The following is a 23,101-nucleotide window of genomic DNA, read 5'->3' as shown; positions in this document are numbered from 1 at the left end:
GAGAGATTTAGCTTCCAATGTAGTGTAGTTATTTCAATCCATGTCTTAGATGTTCCCAAAGTCAGATCTCCCTCTACTGGTGATTTTAGTGCAAATGTATCAGGAGGAATTAGGGCTGATCCCTTGCTCTTAAATGTGCTCTGAGGCTTCCAATCAGCTGCTGATTTCACCAGGGAAAATAGATAGGAACACCTCTGGCTGATTATCCAGAAGCCACCTCCACCAATCCCAGATCAGGAACACAGACCAGATTTTCCTCTCACCCGTAATGAGTCTCCAGCTGTCAATGGTGTTACTTCTGCTTTACACATCAGTAGGATTGAGTTAAGAATCGCACCCACCTTTCTTATTTCTTTTCATGTGCCCAACAAGACATGCACATATAGTCACCATATAGTCAAAGTTTCTATTCAGGTCACGTACGAGATGGAAGTGGACAATTTAGAGAAGCTTCTGAGCTCCAATAACGGAGACCAGGTCAACAGTTTGCTATCTTGAATGGGGTAAAGCGAGGTCAGTAGTAGCTAGATTAGGGGAAGGGAGAAGAGGCACAAGATGCAGATTTTACAAACATTTATTCTATTAGTTGTTGTGTGCACCAAATACCTGGGAACAGATGCTAGACAGACAACTCAGAATGGTCAGGGCTCAAAAAAAAAACAAACAAAAAAACAAAAAAAAACAAAAAAAAACCACCACCAAGATGTTATATGTCCAAGAGGAACAGCTTTACTAGCTATTAAAAAAAAAAAAACAGACCACAGGGTAAGTGCGGTGAAAGGAATTCTCATTTGTGAGCTAAGCGGTGATTTGAACTCAAGTCTGCAGAGGTAAAAAGCTAATGCATTAAGCTACTTAGCTTCCTACAACTCATTAACAATTCATCCTTGAACACCACAGCAAAATAAGATACATGGGGAGGAGGGGGGAGAAAAAGACATTGCATTTAAGAATTTAAATCATTTTTATTGCTTTACCTGCCATTAGGACAATCTATAACAAAAGGAATAATAATATATTAGCACATACAGTACATCAGACTTATATAGTCAGATAACGATACAAAAATGGTCCTCTGGTTGACTATAGCTCTCTAGGGCAGTAGACTTCATAAATTTGCTAAAGGTGGCCTAGCAAGAGATTACTTCTAAAGCTCTGAATGTTAGCTAAGGCAAACTATGCCAAATTGTGGTTTCAAACATATTTAAATTGCACACAAAGGTAAAGCTATAACTGTGATTAATATTTAACTCAGACTCAGCTGGTTTATCTTATTCTTGTAGGTAAAACTACAAAAGGGAGTAAACAGCAAGCTAAAATGATGCAATAGTGAAACCTGATTAGAAAGCATTATATAAAAAATGTGCATTTTTTTTGTGGAGCTCTAACTAGTTTACATAGGTGTGGGTCTGTTTTTTGGTGCATCAACAAGGATCAAATCAAGCTTCAAAGTAACTAAAATATATGAAGAAAAAACCTAGTTAGATAGAAAACTGAAGAATATCGTTTTAGAAAACTAGTTTTGTTTACTCCTGTAGAGCACCGATAGGAATCCTCTACTCAAAGATCTTTTGAAAAACTAATAGTTCACACAATGCAAGCATTTCACAATTAATCCAGTCACAGGGAGTTTGTGGATATATTCCTAAAACCGCAAAGATCTGATACCGTCAACTTTGTATATATGTCTGATTAGCAAACATTTTTAAAATGTCTACAAGCCTGGAAAGTAGTCTACCATGTCCAATTACCTCAGAAAGAAAAAAAAAAGAAGGGATCTATCATTAGAAACAGTTGCAGAATGAATACAAAAATGCTTGCTGTCACTCCCAAATACAACCCTACTCTAATTTGTATAAATTACAGTTTAAAGGAAGCCTTAAGTTGCCTACATTATTGAACTGTGGAATTCAGTAAAATTTGTTGGGTAATATTGGTATGCACAGAATAATACAACACAAAGCTGGTAAATACTGAAATACATTTAAGACTCAGCAACAGTTTCCAAAAATATGTAAAATATTTTCTCATGTGAATCTGAAAAGTTGGGCAGGAAACAGAAGATGCAGTATTTGTGTTCAGACTAACTTTAAAATGAAAACTAAAAAGGTAAAATAACTTCTGGTTGGTTTAAAAATATATATATACACACTTAAAAACAATAGAGTAGCAGGAATAACCAAAACATTCACTTTTTCTGCCTCATTCTCCCCGGCATCTCTATTCATCTCATTGGGCTAGCTGCTCCACCCTGCATCTGATGCTGGTTGTGAACAGGCAAAAATTAGTATCCCGGGTACCAAGGAATTAACTGAGGAAAGAATCTTTTGAAAGGACAGAGTCAACTGTGAAATAAGTAGCAAGCAAAAGTTACAGGGCAAAACAACGTACGCTTCCAATTCCTGCACTGCATCCAGAGCACAAACATTACTATTTGGCACTAGCTGGGTAGTTGTACAATTCTTGTGCCAGTCTAAGGACAAGTGACTGAAGGTAAGAGTTTAACCCAAAGTTTGGCTATGGATATGAACAGGTATGATCTAGAGGAGTGAATCCACAGCTGACAACAAGAAAGGCAAAGATCAGTTGCAGTGAGGGTCAGGTAACTAAGTAATATCTGCAGCAGTTGACCAGAACTATAAACCTTAAAAGCTTTTACATGAAACCTGACAAAACATAACCAAGCAATCTTGAACCAGTACAAGGGTACAGAGCGACTGCTAACTTTCAACTGTGGCTGTAACAGCAGCTGACGCCTCAGGATTGAACTGAGGATTACAGTACCCAGAAAATTTAAATATAGAGTAGCTCAATTACAAGGGCAGTTCTCCTTTGAAAAAAAATACAGTAGATTAGGACCACAACCTAAAAATATGAACAATTTGAAAAGTATCTGTAAAAAAAAAATTTCTCCGCTGTTACATCCTCACTCTATGGCAATTAGCTTCGTGCCAGGAGACCTCTTCACCAAAAAGAAAGGCAGCGGTGGCCCAACTCGGACACTAGACATTGCATAGAGAGAAGCAGTAACAGCAAAAGTCTCCATAGAATTCTTTCTATTTAATGGGATAGAGAGCACAGAACTAATGCTCTAAAATAAAAATGGTGCTTTGATAAAGCAATTTTTCTTTAAACAGACAGGAAGCTGCGAATGCCAGTGGCCATGTGGCTCTGCACAAGGGAATAAAGCAGTCTGCATTCGTGAAGCATGTATTTGAGAGGGAGCAAAATTTCAGACAGACAGGGATACAAAGCTGTTGTACTGCTGGATGTTTCGTTTGAGAATATCTGAGCACGGACCCAGGACACGCTCAAATCGGGGTCGGTCAAGCTTTACACATTTCAATGGGCCACGAGCAACGACTGTGGCAGCACGAGGACGGTTCATCAATAGAGCTATTTCACCTGGGATGACAAAGCAAGAACACAGTTAAAAGAACTGTAGCTACCACACTATTTAAAATTGCTACAAGAGTGCAGAGTAGATAACCCCGGATTTTTAGCACTGATCAGAAAGATCTGAATAGAGTTGTATTAAAAATGCAATCAATGTTTAGAAACCATTGAAGGGATTGTCAAGTCAGCTGCTTCAAGAATACTGTCTATGAAGGCAGACTTGTATTTTTAAAAAAATGGGGATACTCTGGGGTGTTCAGGACAGTTTGCTGCACTGTCTATTTGTGCAGGTTTCACTATTCATAGGAGGGCCAAGTCATTTTGCTAGTGAATGAGTGGTAAACAAAAGAGTAACCGTTTACAGTAAAGCACCTGCATAATTATTAACATGTCACAGAAATGACTGTTTATTTATCTTAGCAAAACATAAGGATTGTAGGAGCTGGTATCAGAGGACATCTTTTTAAATGTAAAAACCAACAAAGCACCATTTGAATACAAGCAGCTCTGAAATCTATGGACTATTAAATGTGAGAGATAAACAGTTCCCTTAGTTTAGATATGCTTTGGCAGCGGGGTAATGGAGATCCCATATCAGGAAACCTCTAGCTTCCCATTTAAAAAAAAAAACACAAAGTCAAAAAGCTTTGTTTCAAAAACCTGTTACAGTTGTTAAGTAACACCACAGTTACCTATCACAGACCCTAAATACCTAGAACAGAGACATGTTCAACTTGGCAGTTCTATTTCCACGAGAACATTCTGTACCTATGTGTAGCTACAGCAAACCCTGCAAATACTAAAGTGAAGAGTTTGAGGAAATAGACATTTTTCCCCGTGATTACTTTGCATATACTCAACCTCAATGGTTTTTTTGATAGTAAGGTGCACTTCCAGTTTCATGCATCTGCCTGAGGACCCTGCATATTACTAGTCCTCTGCACATTCTTTAGGCTCTGCAAGAGCCTAAATGCTAATTAAATTAACAGCAAAGCTGAAAAACTGAATAGGCCATAGGTAGGCTTCTGCACGAAAGGAAAGCAGAGGGAGAGAAGACCTGTGCACTTTTTGCATTGCTCTGAAGCCATTCCAAGATATTTCTTTAAACCTCAGCAGAGGAGTTAAAAATAAAGCGAAAACAGACACAATTCAAGAACTATTTACTACACTATTTAAAGATTGCTGGACCCAAAAAAAGTCAGTCAACAGATTTAAAAAAAAAAAAAAAAAAAAAAAAAAAACCTGTACATGATCAAGTTAGTGTCCCTTCAAAAAGCAAAGTAATTTACAGTTAATTTTACATTACCCACAAAATATAGTCTTAAAATATAAAGAAATGTATATTTCATCACAACTTTAACAGATGCAACATATATATATACACACACACACATTAAAGCCCTTCTGAAGAAAATGTATATACATGAGTTTGTTTGAAGCTGATTTACATAGTTTTCCATAAATCAATAAATATTATATTCTATCCAACTAAATATTTTCCTTTGCTATCAATGTATCAATTTTTAAACTAAAAATACAGAGGCTAAAGAGGTCTTCATAATGGAAGATGGTTGAGACCTTGGAACTAAAGGAGATGGTACCACCTTTCCACAATACATGAACTTCTGAGCTGTTAGTCATTTACATGGTACTCAAAGGTTTATCAGTGTAGTTATAGAAGTTAATCAAAACAGATATTCTCAACAACTGGCAGATAACCAAACCCATCCTGCCACAAATCACCTTCTTAACCCAGAGTAAGAGAGATATATCACCCAGCTATGGAGACACACAATGACAACAGTGCAGCCAATTATACCTGCAGCAATGTAACTCACCAAAATAATCAGAAGGTGCCAGTCTGCCCACTTCAACAAATTCTTCATTCTCCGACCTCCGCTGTAACACCGCAGCTGTGCCCTTTAATCAATTAGTAAAAGAAGTTTGCCAATATCATTTGAAACATCTTAACTTTCACAAGAACTCAGCTTCATTGCAGTATGTCATACAGGAAGTGTCTTATCCATTAAAAACCCCATTACACACTTCACATATGTCACTATCCATTCATATTAAAACAAGGGTCCTTTGGGTCTCTCCTTTAAATCCCCATAGGATGGTACTTATATGCATCATAGAATTCCTACTGTCTTCTTTGTTACTTTACAGGCATCTTATAATTTGATTAGCAGGAAACACTCAAGAGATAATGGAACCAGTAACAAGAAACGTTACTAGCCATCTCCTGATCTATTCCTCTGTATTCAGAAAAATTAGGGAAATAGTGCAGGTCTGAGAGGGCGATACTATGGATTATCAAGACAACTTAAGAAAAAAAAAGAGTCCTTGGAAATATTGTGGTTCATATTTTATGAAACTAGCAAGGCACTTTCTGGAGATGCTTGCTTATCTAGAGATGCACTATAGTACATACCAGAACACCTTCAGCTACTTTCAGGTATAGGACCAGAATAGTTTTACACCCACCAAAAGAGGATATCTAGGGTTTCCAGTTCCCTCGACTAGCAGGTACTTCAGTGGGTTGATTTATGGACTAGACCAGCTACCTCACTCTCTTGGAAGTGCCATATGTTAAAACAGCAAAGCAAGTTTACATTCACCTTGCCTGCGCTCCCAAAAGTGTAAGTTTTAGTCACGTCATTCTCAGAATTTTACAGTCAAGGAGAATAAAATAAATTCCTAGAACCAGATGTTTAGTTTTGTGTAACTCAACATACTAAGCAGAAGTAACATTCCCTTACCTCTAAGATAATAAAGAACTCATCTCCTGGTTCTCCCTGCACCACAATTTTCTGTCCATCCTCAAACTGTACCGGTTCCAAGGCATCAGCTACAGTGAGACGCTCCCACTTGTCCAGAGATTCTAAACAAAGTCAACAAAGGCTTTAGTATGCATCATGCAATCTCTGTTCCCACTCTCAAAACATTTCTCTCTCTCTCTGGTAGTACACATTTGTAAAAATCAAGACCTTAATTATAATAGTCTTAGGATATGGCTACACTAGAGAACTTACAGTGGCTCTCCAGTATAGCCACTCTAAACCGACTGAGAGAGCTCTCCCCCTTGACCTAAATAATCCACCCCCAACAGCGCAGCGGCAGCATTGTAGGCAAGAGAAGTTCTTCCACTGACATAACACTGTCCACACCAGCACTTCTGCTGATGAAACTTATGCAGCTTGGAGCAGAGGGGATGGCTTACTTACACCCCTGAGCAATATAAGTTACACCGACATAAGTGTAGTGTAGACATTGCCTTAGGATTATGCAAAAAAAGCAGCACACGCTATGGACTTGGTTTTAACAGATTACCACTACAGAGGTTTAACTGGGTATCCACCTCACTACATCCACCATTACATCAAATTTTAAAGTGAAACCTTCTCACTCACCCAATATAGATACTTTACTAAGGAATTCTTCATACATCTTTCTCTTTCTCAATGTACTGCCCTATTACAAAAAAAAAAAAAATCCAGACAAACACCAAGATAAAGCTTTTATTTTCTATTCATAATTTTCTAGTAGTTTTAAAGAAAAGTGAAAGATAAGCCACTAAAAAGGCCACACAATTCAACAAGACTTAATATATTCTGTTTTAAGGGAACAAATTTGCAAAGTGTCAGTGCTTTCAAATCTCTGACTTCAGTGAGATCTGAGAGTGCTCAGCACCTCTCAGAAGGCACTCAGGCAAAAGCTTGCACAATATACTGTCCCTAAATACTCAAAAAAATGCATTCTTCTTGTAATGAAATTTGATAAGAGTTATAGATTGGCCCATGTCAATTATGATCAATGCTTTACATAATTTATAGCCCAATACTGCAACCCTTACTCATGTGAGTAACAATGCTGGAGTTTAAGGGACTACTGGCAGGAGTAAGGATTGCTGGATCAGCCTCATGTTTATTCTAGGCTGAATGGTTGACTGTAGTCACTTATGACTATTTAAACACAGGCCAGCAAAGTGGCAGGCTAAGAGAGTAGGAGAATCAAAGTCCAACAAGAGCAATCAATCACACTGTTATAGCAGATTAAATGTAAGCACAGATACCATAATAATCAAACACTGCATTTGTAATTTAAGATTTGTCTTGGCCTAACAAGACACTCAAAATCTTTCTTGCCAGATGCACACAAAATCTGTGTGAATGACAACACTGTTACTAGTCATGACCTAAACGAGTCTGACGTTTCTTTTTGATACAAAGTCCCTCTGCAGTACAATGCAGACAGAGGGCCTAGTGACCAATAGTAACTGGAATGATCACTCAAGGTCACAAAAAGATGCTCCTGTTGAGTAAATATGCTACCTTGAATTAACTGCACAACCCATACATTCAAAACAAGAAAAAAAAAGAACTTGCCATAAGGATTCTTCTATAGCTGTCTCTGTCAATACCCCACAATTTCACATTTGTTTTTGCTTTGACAGTTGCTGCTCTGGGTGTTCCATAAATCAGGGCAAGTTCTCCAAAGCTGCCACCTTCACCAACGTTGGTTGCCCACTCGTTGTTCACATACACCTGAAAGGAAACACACATTGGTCAATAAGGGCAAACAACTGGCCAAAGATACTTTAAAATTTCCTCTTATTCTGTGCTAAACTATGTTACACAGGGAAATATTCCAGTTTAGATCACCCCTGAAAGACTGGAGATTATTTAAGCATGAATGAGACACCATTTCCAGGTTGTACTGAGATTTCAAAGACTTTGGGGAAAGGACTGTCTTTGTATGTACTATCATAATACTACTTCATAGGTACATTCCATTTTTCATCCAAGGATTGTGAACTTAAGTCTCGGAACTTGACAGACCTGTGAAGTATTAACTCAGTTTTACAGCTGGGGAAACAGAGAAAAGATCACAAGAGGTTATGGCAAAAATTGGAATAAAACCCAGGTCTGTCTTTACTAGTCCTGTGCCTCAACTATAGGAGTATACTCCAGGGGTAGTCAATAGGTGGGCCGGATGCTTTTGAACAGACTGCAAAAGTCTATTTACTTATTATCAGCATTGTTATTTTTGTCTCTGGAGTCTGGACCTTGACTATACCTTGATCAAGAAAGTTGGACTTTGACCAAAATAAAATAAAATAAAATAAATAAATAAAAATAAAAAAAATCAAATCATTGGATTACCCCAGAATACTCTCTCTCCCTTTGTTTCTGTGCTCATATAGCATGAAACATTGTCAGCATGCAAACTGTTCATTTGGAGTCGCACAATATAGGATGTGTTCATATTCTGCACAGTTGGGCAGTCCCATCCACAGAGCTGCTCAAAAGGATCAAAGAGTAACAGACAAAATAAGCTTTCTTGAGAAGGATCCTGTTCTAAAGGAATATCCCAAAAGAATGGATAACAGAACAGTTCTGCCAGAGAAAAAATTATGTAAAAATGAGAAATTAAGAAAGGCCTCAAGAGGTTACTAGTATTTCTGCAGGGGTGGATACATTCACAGTTAATACAATTCAAGTCTCAGCCATTACTAAAGCTTACATCCATTTCTCCTTGATCGACAACATAGAAGTTATCTCCTTCATCACCTAAAGAAAAAAAACAGATACAAAATTCAGTTGCAAAAAGAGCTGTAAAGTGATTCATGTTTTATTAAAAAATAGCAGAGGAATATTAAAAAGGCAGTTTGGGGGTTTAATACATTAACCCTTGGCACCAGGCCTGCCAGAAGATGCCTTGATAGGGCTAAAAAAGGGCACTGCCTATTTTATGCTGGAAAAATTTGTCAATACAGGCGCATTTTCTCATTCTACCTGTGCCAGGGACACCTGCTGTTATGAAAGAGAGCAACACCCTTACGTCTCCCCAGTAAATTCACTATAAAACCATCAAAAGAGTTTAAGCTGCTGATTCAGACAGGGACTACCTGCAGTGACTCCACTCTCCTTCCCCCCCACCCCAAAGAAAGTTGTGGTTCACATAAAAAACAAGCAAGCAGGGTCTACCAACAAGTGTTCTTACAGCCATAAGAGCAGAACAACAAACCCATAGATCCAGAATCTTCTCACAAGCTACAAAAATTGTTTCATTACCAATGCAAGCACTGTCACGTACCTTGCTGGATCACAGTCTCGCCTGCAATGTAGGTGACTGGGAACATAGCATCAAAGATGTCACTGGAAGAGATTTTTCAAAGTTATCAGCAGTTTGGTTGCCTGTTATATGCACATGTGTTTCTCTCTCAAATGTCAGTAGTTTCTTCAGGATTTCTCCAGTTATTGACTTGTCTGGACTGACTGCTCCCATAAAGCTGTTCAGTTTTGCATGTTTGTTCTTTAAAAAACACTAAAAGCTTTAAAAAAGCAACAGTGAAATCATACTATTAGCAAAGCAGAGCCAGATTAAGAGATTAGCTCCTACCTTCTTTCGTTATCATCAAGATGGGCAAATAGCACATTCTTCTCAATTGCCTTAGCCAAAGCAGCCATAGTCTTGTAATCTTTAGGAATAACCTAGAGCATAATCAAAACCAAAGTAACTCTGATGATAAATGTTGAAGAAAAAAAAAATCTTTGCACTTAGTTGGCCAACTAAATTAATCCAATTACCGCAATAAAACATTAGCCAACATTTTGCATGGCCTCATTTTTTCTTTCAAATGCTGTAGAAAGAAGAGGAAAAGCTTGTCACTTTTTTTAAGGTCTGTTTGAGTCAGTATAAAGAAAATAGCATAAGTGATCTCTTAAGGTTAACTATACAATTCCATGCTGAAGTTTGCAATTTCTCCCGCAGACCCCAAGGATCTGTTTTGACCTGGGTTTGCTCAAAACAAGTAGCAATATACCCATAAAAAGATGGAAGAAAGCTGCTCCACCATAATGGTGCACTGTACTGAAATTCTGCCGGAGATAAGAAACAAGAGGAAACATATCCAAAGATTTTATGGAGCAAGACAGCAGAACAGGATGTGATGTGGGAATGGCTCAAGTGAAACCAAAGCCTTGATACCATGCATCACAGGCTACAACCCAGAGTAAACATGCTGGCTTGGCATGACTGCTTTGTAGACCTACCATGTGGGTTAGCAAGGCCACACCAGCTGGGTACTATCCAGAATTCATGCACAAAACTGCAATGGTTTGGTATGCATTTATGTAACATCACTGGGGCAACACACAGGGAACATCAATATGCCCCTTGGATAACAGAGAGGCCTAGATATGACCAAAGATTAGATTTGCATGGGTTTGGGAATGGTTAAAGTATAGGCCACCTTTCTAACGTAAGATGCAGCATCCTCTTCTGTGTAGACTTCTGCACTGATGGCCCCACGTCTTCTTCGGCCCTTCACCACAGGGTTCATAGGTGGAGGAGGGGAGATTTCATCCTCACGCGAGTCTGAACGTGATCCAGATTTCTGTTGATTCAACAACTGTTTTGCTTCCTCCTAAACAGGAAGGAGATGTTTCCGTGTCACATAATCCAAGGATAAAAATGCAGTTACATATCATATTCCAGTTCAGTCTGCCAACATAAGAGATTCCTCTCTATTATTATCTCATACTATGGCAGATGGGAAGATACTTCTATAACAGTAAGGCTGCTTTAAAACACAGCAGCATAACAGACACAAGAGTCATTCAAAAATCTATTTTCCTTATTAAAATAAACTGGCACTTTCACCCCACTCTCATGACGTAACCAACACACAATGGAGGAACTCCACCTTTTAAGTGCTGCCGCTTGCATAGGATGAATTCAATAAGTAAGCCCAGTAGTTTTTCCCTGGACTAATTTGTTTTGGGGTTTTTTTTGCTTTTAAAGATAGAAGAGCAATTACCCAGAAAACCATGTTATAGAAGCAGCTAGAAAACAAAGTCAAATCATTGACAAAAGTAGGTATTTAATAACCTTAGGTTATTTTAACAAACATAAATGAGTTATTGGATGGATATTGGTGTTCATAAATCCAGCCATTGGTTTACATTCCAAGCCACAGATTTGTTAGCTTTTATAAGAGTCTCCCCCCCCCCCCCCCCCCGATCATTTGTCAAGTTGAGTGAGAGACACCAGACTATCAGAACTGAAATAAAGTTAAATCTAGCTAGTCAGTCATCCAGAATACTGGTTTCTCTATCTATAGATAAATCTCTGCATTAAGCATCTTCACATAACTATCATTTTCACATGGCTTTGTATTATGCCTCTTCATATAACCTTGTATCAAGTCTTCCCATATAACCCCTCTATTTTCATAGAATTTTGTATCAAGTCCTTTGATACAGGAACTCTGCATCAAATCCTTATACATAAACTTTCTTTTGAGCCTTGGTATAATGTTACAGCCCCTAAGGATAGGTAAGGTAGAAGAAAAATGTCTTTTCAGGAGGAGGAGGAGGAGATCTCCCCCTTTTCATCAATTGCCTTGTTGAGTGAATGAGCAAGGCATGGAAGGCAAGCACCTCCAGACAGCTGCAAGGGTTGGAGAGGGGATGGAACCCAGATGTAAGAACAACAGAACTTGTCAAGTGGGCTCTATAAGAAGATCAGACACATTGACGGCCTTGGGGGTTAGAAGCCAGCACCTTCTTTTGAAAACACCCTCTTTGAAAATAAATGTGGCAGCATTAAGACAACACCCAGAAGGAAGCACCACCGATGACCAACTGACAGACACAGATTTTGCATCTAGTATAGATTTGCATGAGATGGCAGTTGCTATAAACATGAGGTGTCTTGCAGAGGATCCTGAGTCTCATCTTGTCAACATCAGAACATTGATCCGGATCAACAGAAGCTCCAGCCCACCCCTATCTAACTCACCAGGCCAGTGAAGTTAAGGGGAGCAACTAGTTAGTAACACCACCACCATGACGGAGTGTGCTTGTGTGTGTACGTGCGCGCATGAGTTTAATATATATCGTATGCATATGATGTAGTGTTGATTGATACATGTATTACTAATAAATGTGGCGCTTTGCCTTATCCTCCCTGAAAAGATCCTGTGCAGTACTTTAAGCACAACATATATGCACTGAAGGAGTTGACTCGGGGTAGGTCTACACTGGAGGTAGGAGGTGCTATTCCCAGTGCAGGTAGACAGACTACACTAGCTCAGCTCAAGCTAGCACACCAAAAATAGCAGTGTGGACGTTGCCACACTAGTGGTGGCTCAGACTAGCTGAAAGAGTCCATGCCTGTCTGATGTCCTGGATCTGCACTCATGTGGCTGGCTCAAGCCAACACCAATGCTGCAATAATCACACTACTAGCTGCAGTGTAGACAGTGAATTAAGTAGCAGATTTGATATTGCTAGAACCAAAAGTGGAACCAAAGTATTTAAAATCATGACAGCTTCAGCTAAGTTCTCCAAGCATTTTGGTATGGAACTTTGGGATAAGAACTTAAAAACTGAGGAACTATCTGCTGTGCCTGGATCCCAGGCGACTTAATTGCAGGCTCTGATCCAATGTCCTTGACCACACTCTCCCCTCCCATGTACCGTCAGGCAGCGTTCTGCTTGCCTGCCATCCTCCACTCCGTATATACATGCAATGCCACTTAAATGCTATGTATAACCAGAGTGCTGTGGAAAGAAAAATCAGATAAACATTACAGCGAGTTTACATGTTATGCTTCTTTGCTGGCCAAAGAAACTCCACTGGCCTGTTTAGTCAGTTTCACTTCCTGCTTCTCATGCAGGAATGAAATATTGTGTGATGTTTCAAAGAGCTGGGAGATATTTAAACTTCTTTCTATTTTTAGGGAAGAGTCCATTACACTCAGGTTTTGTTAAAAATAGTTCAATGACATAAGGGTTGGGTTTAAACTACAGTATTTGACAGCATCCCTTCTATGGCATATATGACAACATCTGCAAACATTCACTCATCTTCCACTGCCCACGTCCAAGGATGGCCGTACCACACATACTCAGAATATACACAGAAAGTTGTTTTTAAATTATATCTATTTATCTGTGACACAACATCCACTCTATTTGTTCCAATACTATAGACATATCAGGAGGAACACAACTTGAAGTCCAGTAAGTTTAAGAGTTAGGAGTACTGAAAGTAATACACAGTCCAACCCAAAATTACCCTTCCAAATCTTGTCATTCAACATTCATGTTCTTTTTTTAAAATATGATTTCTCTCCCATGTGAAAGGTCCAATCAAACAATAGGGTAACTGACTTATGATACAAGGGACATGGTGAAACTAACTATACACTAAATGTTTTCAAATTTACTAAATAAAACTGAAGAGGTAGAAGTGTATCTTGCTAAATTACTCTTTTACAGCAATCAAAAGTGTTATACCAGACAGCAGTAGTATTTTAATTAGTATCCCTTTTCATAGTTTCAGGTGTTAAAGGTCTTAACTGGTATAAATGCTCTACAGTAGCACCTAAGTCAGAGAGCCACTGTACTAGGCCCTGTACAAACTTAGTAAATGGCAGTCCTTGCCCCAGAGAGTTTACAATCTAATCATAATTTGTGATAATAGGTCAAAAACTCCACTTTTCCCCCCTCAGTTTATATGATTATTCTTTTGCCAGTCCCCACGCAAAACGTTTCTGACCAATATCTAGCTGCGATATATAGCCTTTATAATTACAGGGATGTCGCATTCCTCCAAAAAAAGGAAGACAATTTTATCAATGACAGCAACTTACGCATTAAGCCTGTACTAAGGTGTCATTTGCTGACTTGGACCCTGATCTTGCAAGCTGCTCTGACAGCTTCCAGGACTGGGGTTTTAACTGTTCACACCATCATCCGGTCACAAAAAATTATGGCATTAGAGACAATTTAGAGCATTTTAGTGTGGACAGTCAAGCAAACATTTAACAGTTACTTACTTTTTTTTTTTTTTTTTTTAAATGTTTGTTACATGACCAAATATCTAGAAAATGTGATGAGTCTGTATAATGTGTACTATATATAACACAGAGAGAGAGAGTAAGTATTCTGAAGTTAGAGTTCTATCTAGGAACAAGACTAACATTTTTTAATAGGCCATTATAGGAAGTACCCTTTCGGTTTCAGAACTATTGGACTGCACAGTTAGATATTTTAAAATACTTCTGAACCCAAACCTCATTAAGTGACTTAGTCTCCATTGCTTCTGTGCAATTTGCACTTCTAATGGACGGTAGCAAATCAGCATGCCATTCTAGACATCTGAGAAAAAAAGTTAGCATCTGATGGCTTAATACTAAAATAAGGAATGTTAAAAGATCTCCTTTATATCCACAACAGCGAGGTGAATTTAAGGGAAATAATCTCATTGTGCCCGTGTTCTGTACATAAGTCACTCACTGTGTCAAGTGCCCTGCAATTCCTAAGCATGAGAGAGCATTTGGGGAGGGGGTAGCATGGCACAGCACAGGGGAACAGGACAATTTAAATCTTTTTTGTATTACACAGTTATATATTGACAGTATTTTTTTTTTAAAGTCTACTTATGCCCATGGACAGTTACGTCCATTTTTTAACAATTACCTAACTGACTGTAGTAGTGACCTTTGCATTATCTACACTAAGCTTCTACAGCTCATAAGCCAGAGTATGAGGCCAGGCACAGTACTGTGTAGCTAGTAACTTATTCTTCTTCACTGGTGTTAAGTAAGTCACATGTTTGCAGAGTAGCACACACACACAAAAGGCCTTGGTCTGCCACACGCAGACCAACTACATGGACATTTTATTTAAAGTGTAGTAGTTTGATTCATATGGAAGCATTCTTCACCAAATTACTTTAAAGGACGAAAAAAGGCTATAATTCCTATAAATAAGTTGGATGCAGGAATTTAATACATATATCTAGGTAGAAGTTTCAAAACTGATTTTTTCCAAACAGATGGAAGCTAATCTTTTAAGACAAAATAATGAATCATGGTTACAGATACATCATGTGGAAGAGGTAATCAGAAATATAGAACTACAGAAAGGAAGAGCTGAACAGTGATCTTTACTTCAGTTATATGTTTAGCCTCAATTTTTAAAGTAATGTTTCTTACTAGTATGTTTTTTGTCCATATTGCCACAGCAACCTCTATCTTCCCCCCATTTAACAGGGTTACAGGAGTATATCAACAGATTTGTCAGAGATGCATCTCTGACAAAACAGAACTTAAAGGTCCAAAGGCCACATTCCTTTGCAAGTCTCTTCACTCACCCAGAAGTTGGAGGTGATTAATAATAGTGCTTAGCACTTGTGCTCTTCAGCCACAGATGTCAGAGGACATCCTGCACTAGACTAAAACTTTGCTGATCTGTTATTTGATAGCTATTTAGGTGTTATGACATCTAGTTAGACTAAGGCCAAGTTTAGAATCCGTGGGCCCGATGGAGGAAACTAGTTAGAGAAGAGTACAATTTTTGTTTTTTAAATACAAGTTTGCATATAAAAATGGACTTCAAGACAAGCAAAGTGTTTAAATTTATATCATGCTTTCATCTGAGATTAACGAGAGAGAGAAATAAATAAAATAAAGAGATTGCACTAGAGTCAGTTAACATTATATATGGTGATTTATCTTTGATAATACTAAAGGACCTTTACTGAAATTTACAAAAATCCATTTGGGGGAAAATGTAAATATTGAACTACTGTTATTTTCAACCTTCCGACAGGTTTGGACTCTGAGTGAATACAGCTTACTACATTTGAAACAAAAAAACCTTGAGTTATTTCAGCCTGGACAAACACATACACTTAAGTACAGAGCTAGCAGGACCTGTTGTCTTAATAAAAAGGAATTTGAGTTTCTTTTGCCAGATTAAATATTGCATTCACTGCATGTTAGCCTACTACACAGAAACATGTCTCTTTTCCCCTTTTACATCCCAGTAGTTATTCTAGTTATATACTGTGAACTAAATGCACTAAAAAGGTAATTATTTTGCAATATTCAAAACAGTTACACTAAAAAGTGCTGAAATGCAGAATTTAGGATCTATTTGTGATTAGAGTAACTCAAACCCCAGACTGACAATCAGTGAACTTTACAGAAGTTGGGTAGTTTGCTAAAGGCATTTTACGGAGACCGTTCTTGAAGATGCAATTACACATTCGGGTTAAAAATGTAGGAAGTTGGACAGAAGATTATCTCAGTTCTTGGCCACAAGATAAGAGATGTTTTTCTTCAGATATTGTGCCTAATAGTAGAGTTTGTATTAAAATCTGCAGCATTCCCTGATGGATCCAATAACTAAACAGTGGTCTGCATGACAGAATCATAAGGAAGATGCCATAGTTTGTTTGCTGTTTGACCTATGCTATTCTACAGATTGAAGTACAGAGGGGAAAAACTATTAGCAAAAGTGAATTCGAATAAGGAGAAAAAAATATTACATATGGTGTCATAACTATAAAGGGAAGGGAAGGGCCCTCCTGTGTACAATACTATAAAATCCCTCCTGGCCAGAGAACCAACATCGTTTTACCTGTAAAGGGTTAAGCAGCTCAGGTAACCTGGCTGACACCTGACCCAAAGGACCAATAAGGGGACAAGATATTTTCAAATCTTGGTGGGGGGAAGGATTTTGTTTGTGTGCTCTTTGTTTTGGGGTTGTTCATTATTGGGACTAAGAGGGACCAGACATCAATCCATGCTCTCCAAATCTTTCTGAACCAGTCTCTCATATTTCAAACTTGTAAGTAACAGCCAGGCAAGGCATGTCAGTTTTATCTTTGTTTTCTCAACTTGTAAATGTTCCTTTTTGCTAAGAGGATTTACCTCTGTTTTCTGTAACTTTGAACCTAAGGCTAGAGGGGGTTCCTCTGGGCTCTATGAATCTGACTACCCTGTAAAGTTATTTTCCATCCTAATTTTACAGAGATGATTTTTACCTCTCTTTCATTAAAAGCCTTCTTTTTAAGAACATGATTGGTTTTTCCTTGTTTTAAGATCCAAGGGGATTGGATCTGGACTCACCAGGAATTGGAGGAGGAAAGGAGGGGGGAATGGTTAAATTCTCCTTGTGTTAAGATCCAAGGGGTTGGATCAGTGTTCACCAGAAGCTTGGTGAAGAAGTCTCTCAAGACTATCCAGGGAAGGGAGCTAGTATTTGGGAGTGGTGGCAGCAAAACCAGATCTAAGCTGGTAATTCAGTTTAGAAGTTCACATGCAGGTCCTCATATCTGTACTCTAAAGCCCAGAGTGGGGAAGGAACCTTGACATATGGATTCTGTAAATCCATATAACAAGAGTGCCTGCAACTGACTATAATGTGAAGTGACAGCAATAGCCACCACAGTACTTATCAAAGACTATTGGTTTGCAGATGCAGAGTATCATAGATAGTAACCAGCAACAGAAAAGTACTAGATATAAATATCCTGGTAGAAAAGATCAGTTATATCAAGTTTTGCCCTTAATCACAGCTTACATAAAAATGCTATTGTAAAGATGTTCAGAGATAAGAAATAGGTATATTAAATAATCACTCACTCAATGGAGCTAGTCTTCATTGCAAAAGTGGGCATTGGAATGTGAGGATCATATTTACATAGTGCTTTCCATGCACAAGGATCCCAGAGTATATTACACAAGGTGTGTGCAAGAATCATTTAGTTCGCCTCTGGGACAGATTGTACCAGCCATTTAACAGAAACACTGAGATCAGGACAGAAAGCAAAGACAAGTTTACCTATTTGAAATGTGGGTACAAGTCTCAGCTGAAGTACAAGAGGAAAGTCACCAAATGTTAATTCTCAGTGAACAAGTCTGGCTAGGATTACTACTTTTCCCCCTCACCAATATTAAATCTGCAACTCACTACAGAAAATTAATTAGCCTCAATATAAAAGTTGAACATCCATCACTAATACACTTTAGGGTTGTACATAATAAATTTAATAATTTAGGTCATCATAAATCAGGCCATATGTCCCACCTCTTGACCCCAGTACCAAACTGACAGATTTTATTTTCAGTAGCTAACTTGAATCGGTTTCCTTACTAGTTTCTCTCTCTCCCCATCATATGGGCATACTTTTGGTTGCTATAGGGATGCTTTTCACTAGTGAGCAACTGGCATTTAGCTACAGAAAGGACACTTTGTTTTCCAAACAAATACTTTGTTTCAGTTTCAAACTTAAACTATTAATAAAAAATATTGTCAAATCTGAATCTCAGTCTTTAATTTAAGAAACTACGAGAGAGACTGTAAATAAATGCATTCCCCCTCCTGCTCTGCAGACTTATTTTTACCTTCTCCAATCTTTCAAAATATTCCCTGAGGAATCCCATGGGTCTCTCGGGTCGGACTGTACATAGCTGTACAATGCAGTCCTTCAGAAGCTGCTGGATGTTGTGTTTTTGGACATAGAGTTCACATTCTCGGAGGCTATGCTCCTCCTCGCTGGTGTTGCTGCTAGAGGCTGCCATTGCTGATGTTTAAGGAAAAAAAAAAAGTTACATGAACTACATAGAGAACTAAGATGATCCAGCTGACGTGCTGCCTAGCTGTGCTTCATATTCACTTTTGTTGCAGTGATCTTGCTTAAAAAAAGCCCTAACTTATCTGCAGAGCTAGTAATTAAAATAAATGTTCAATTCCCAAGTCTGTGCTCTGGCCCAGCAATGCAGAGAGGTGATGTACTTGGCATCTGGGAAGAAGTGGGAACCTTGGGTTGCTCTACAGAAATTCCCACAGGCCCAACAGGAGCAGATATTCCCCTCACACTCCCTAACTCCGCTCCCCAGCTGAATGAAACTCAGCAACCCTGGCCCCCTGAGCATTCTGAAAGACATGGAGTCATATGGGCATAGGCTGTCAATTACAGCACAGATTTCCTGCCCCAGTGAAGTCCCTCTCACACCACAGAGGCAAGTTTTAAAAATATTTGAAGTATGGTGACGCTTGTTAAGGTAACAGCAAAAGTCAGCTCCCTGGACAGCTCATAAAAGCCATGGAAATACAGATGTTTGCCCAATGGAGATGCTCTTTACTTCAAAGTAAAGAAAATGGGGTGACATTTACACTAAAACACTAATTCTGAAGTATGCTCACAGTAATTAGAACTATTAGATTTCAAAACAATACATATAATGCCAGATCTTAATAGGATTTATTAGTAGCATAACTTCCAGTGAGTGAAAATTTCCATGTTACTTTATCCATTTTTGTTTATGCAAGTTGCTCTCAAAAAAAAAAAAAAAAGGTTAACAGAGAAAAGGCTAAAGTAAAAATATTAAATAATCAAGGATTATTTAAAAAGGCATTTACATAAAACACACATGTAAAGAAAGTTACCTGGGGCACAGATAGGGACAGCTCTGGATACGTAGAGAATTTATAATGCAGTGTGCTGATCCCAGTATCTGCTTTTGGGAGGGGAAAAAAATTAGACAGAAAATCAGATATTAAACATGCTACTTAAAAGTCACTGCGAAAATCCAAGTGCTACAGTCCTATTACACATGCTTTTTCCATTTAGGCACAAGATTAACAAACATAGCATACACAGCAATAGAGTCAATATAACTAACTATGCTCCTTTGAAATGTCCTACTAGAGATTTAGGACTAAAGCTAATTTAGAACAGACAACACTTCAAACAGGTTGCATTCTGGTCACTTATCTCAACAAAAGTATGTAGAGAAGCAGCTACATTGTAGTGTTTATGCAACACACACGTGGTTTACACCGAGGAAAGGTTGCCTGAAAGTTCTATAGTTACCCCTTTTGTTTTGACAACTTGCATGCTGAAGGTCAATAAGTAGACTAATTAAATGTCCAAGAGTAACTTTTGTGGCTCCAAGACAGCCTGCAAATTAAGAGTCTACGGAAAAAGCATCATGATGCAGGTAGACAGCAAACATAACTCGCTAGTGGCTCAAAGAGACTACTGTGAAAAAACAATGCCAATGGAGTACACATCAAGCAACTAAGCCAGCCCTATTTTTTCCATTGAACTTTCTCCATTTTGTAACAATGAAATGTATTTAAAAAGCCACTATACACAATTGCAATGACTTTACTATGAGAACCCAAACAACCCTATACTACGGGGAGTTATAAATCCTGATCCAAATTTTGGACCTTCATCCCATCTCTAATTTTTAGTTCAACCTCCAATGCCAAAATTGAAGCCTCTACGTGGAATCCTGATGTGAAGAACAACCAGAATATATTCAAACCACAAAATATGCTCCTCACATGGGGTGAGGGAATCCCCCCAAACAGCAGCTGAAAAATTAGCCTCATCCATTTGTGAGAAAGATTCCCTCATTCTGAGATTAGTTTTGGATTTATAAGCAGCAACAGTCTGAAGGAGAAAAAGACTTAAATAAGTGAAATTTGAAGTCTCATTGAAAACCTTTGCAAAAATCCTTCTAAGAAAGGTGATGGATTTTTAAAGTCCAATGTAAACCCTGAAAACCTAAATAATTTTGCTATAATACCTTCTCACTTTCAGTGAAGCAAAACTTGGCAGATCTGTGGTTTACTGGTTGGATTTGGTGCAGCACATAAAGGAAACTCCTTCCAAATTACCCCAACTTGGGATCCCTGCAATTCAGGTGGAAAAGGTAACGCTGTCAAGTCAGATTCCCTGCAGGAGGTAGCACCCTCTCCCAGGAATCAGCTAAGGCAGGATTCCCATTCAGGGGTGCATGTCAATAAAGTTAAATGGCCTCTTTCTGCAGGGGTGCGCAGAGAATGGAGATTTCCCCACGCCCACCCCATGCAAAACACACACACACACACCCCCGCCAGCACAGCAAAGCTCCTCCAATGCTCATGCTCCCACACAAGGCCATAACACCGTATCGCCACTAGACTGCTCCCAGCCCATCCTCCCCCAGGTCTCCCCCCTCCAAAAAACAAAACACCCAAGGCCTGGCCCTGCCCTCCTCCCCCACCTCCTGGGTGCCCCACCAGTGCCCTGCCCTCCCCCCCACTCCGGGCCTTCCTCGCCCTCCCTCCAGTGCTCTACCCTGCCCCCCCACCAGCGCCCTGCGCTCCCCCGGGGCCTTCCTCGGCCACCAGCGCCTGTCCCCTCCCGCCGGGCCTTCCGCGCCACCTGCCCCCGCATCCCCACCCGTGTCCCGCCTCCCGCGCTCCCCCGTGGGGCCGCCTCCCGCCTCAGCGCCCGCCCAGAAGCCTGGCGGGGCCCGCGCTCACCGCGGGGTCCGGGCGGCTCCCTCACCCCCGACCCGGCCTCGCTGGTGATCTCGGCGGCGGCGGCTCCCACCGGAAACCAGCTACCTTAGCCAATCGCCTGCCAACCTGACGTCAATGCGCCTCGCTCTCACTGCGAGCCGTCGCCCCGGCAACCTTAAAGGGGACGCACAACTCCGTCAGCGTCTTCAAGGAGCTGCCGACACATTCGTCGCCTCCCGCTTAAAGGGACTACGGCGCCGCGTTCTGTCCTCCCCGCTCGCCTCCCTTTGAAAAGGCTCCGCAACCAGCCCCGCCCCGGCCTCCCCTTAAAGGGGCCAAACCTGCCCTGCCCTCCGCTCCCCTCCCTCAGGGGTCTGCCTTGCCCAGCCCCCTCCTCTCCTTTAAGGAGCGCTGCGCCCCGCCCCGCTCGGCTCCAGCCTCCCCGCTGCCTGGGAAGGGGGCGTGATGGGCGGCGCGGGCTGGAGCCGGGCGGGGCGCGAGGGCCCGGCACGTGCTGGGCACAGGGCGCTGCGTCTGGGCAGGGCTGGGTACGAGCCCCGAGGGCCCTGCACGGGCAGGCCGGGCTGGGCACAGGGCCCCGGATCCGGGCTGGGTACGAGCCCCAAGGGCCATGCACGGGCAGGCCAGGCTGGGCACAGGGCCCCGGATCCGGGCTGAGTGCGAGCCCCGAGGGCCATGCACGGGCAGGCCGGGCTGGGCACAGGGCCCCGGATCCGGGCTGGGTACGAGCCCCAAGGGCAGGCCAGGCTGGGCACAGGGCCCCGGATCCGGGCTGGGTGCGAGCCCCAAGGGCCATGCACGGGCAGGCCGGGCTGGGCACAGGGCCCCGGATCCGGGCTGGGTACGAGCCCCAAGGGCCATGCACGGGCAGGCCGGGCTGGGCACAGGGCCCCGGATCCGGGCTGGGTACGAGCCCCAAGGGCCATGTATGGGCAGGCCGGGCTGGGCTGAGTACGAGCCCCAAGGGCCATGCACGGGCAGGCCGGGCTGGGCACAGGGCCCCGGACCTGGGCTGGGTACGAGCCCCAAGGGCCATGCACGGGCAGGCCGGGCTGGGCACAGGGCCCCGGATCCGGGCTGAGTGCGAGCCCCGAGGGCCATGCACGGGCAGGCCGGGCTGGGCACAGGGCCCCGGATCCGGGCTGAGTGCGAGCCCCAAGGGCCATGCACGGGCAGGCCAGGCTGGGCACAGGGCCCCGGATCCGGGCTGAGTGCGAGCCCCGAGGGCCATGCACGGGCAGGCCGGGCTGGGCACAGGGCCCCGGATCCGGGCTGGGTACGAGCCCCAAGGGCAGGCCAGGCTGGGCACAGGGCCCCGGATCCGGGCTGGGTGCGAGCCCCAAGGGCCATGCACGGGCAGGCCGGGCTGGGCACAGGGCCCCGGATCCGGGCTGGGTACGAGCCCCAAGGGCCATGCACGGGCAGGCCGGGCTGGGCACAGGGCCCCGGATCCGGGCTGGGTACGAGCCCCAAGGGCCATGTATGGGCAGGCCGGGCTGGGCTGAGTACGAGCCCCAAGGGCCATGCACGGGCAGGCCGGGCTGGGCACAGGGCCCCGGACCTGGGCTGGGTACGAG

At 41.6% G+C, this 23,101-nt stretch overlaps 1 protein-coding gene across 8 annotated transcripts; it reads right to left on the bottom strand.

Annotated features, from left to right (window-relative positions):
* Positions 1–945: 945 nt before the first annotated feature.
* PRKAR1A (protein kinase cAMP-dependent type I regulatory subunit alpha) lies at positions 946–21,627 on the bottom strand. 8 transcript variants are annotated; one of them, XM_030534292.1, is made up of 13 exons: positions 21,550–21,627; positions 20,804–20,909; positions 19,653–19,723; positions 18,608–18,786; positions 10,655–10,828; positions 9,802–9,893; positions 9,496–9,557; positions 8,923–8,969; positions 7,785–7,943; positions 6,810–6,870; positions 6,159–6,280; positions 5,235–5,316; positions 946–3,405 (listed from the first exon to the last, which is right to left on the bottom strand). In XM_030534292.1, exons 4-13 carry the CDS (start codon positions 18,782–18,784, stop codon positions 3,233–3,235), a joined length of 1,149 nt encoding a protein of 382 aa, XP_030390152.1. In that variant the 5' UTR covers positions 18,785–18,786; positions 19,653–19,723; positions 20,804–20,909; positions 21,550–21,627; the 3' UTR covers positions 946–3,232. The 8 variants fall into 8 exon arrangements, with proteins under 8 accessions (XP_030390152.1, XP_030390150.1, XP_030390153.1 ...); XM_030534290.1 differs by having other exon boundaries at positions 21,525–21,613; XM_030534293.1 differs by having other exon boundaries at positions 19,653–19,720; positions 21,525–21,613.
* Positions 21,628–23,101: the final 1,474 nt, after the last annotated feature.

Source organism: Gopherus evgoodei, chromosome 15 (assembly GCF_007399415.2).
Source record: "Gopherus evgoodei ecotype Sinaloan lineage chromosome 15, rGopEvg1_v1.p, whole genome shotgun sequence".
Taxonomy (NCBI): Eukaryota; Metazoa; Chordata; order Testudines; family Testudinidae; genus Gopherus; species Gopherus evgoodei.
Note: the sequence above shows the minus strand (reverse complement) of the source record. Positions and strands in the feature narration are given on the sequence as shown.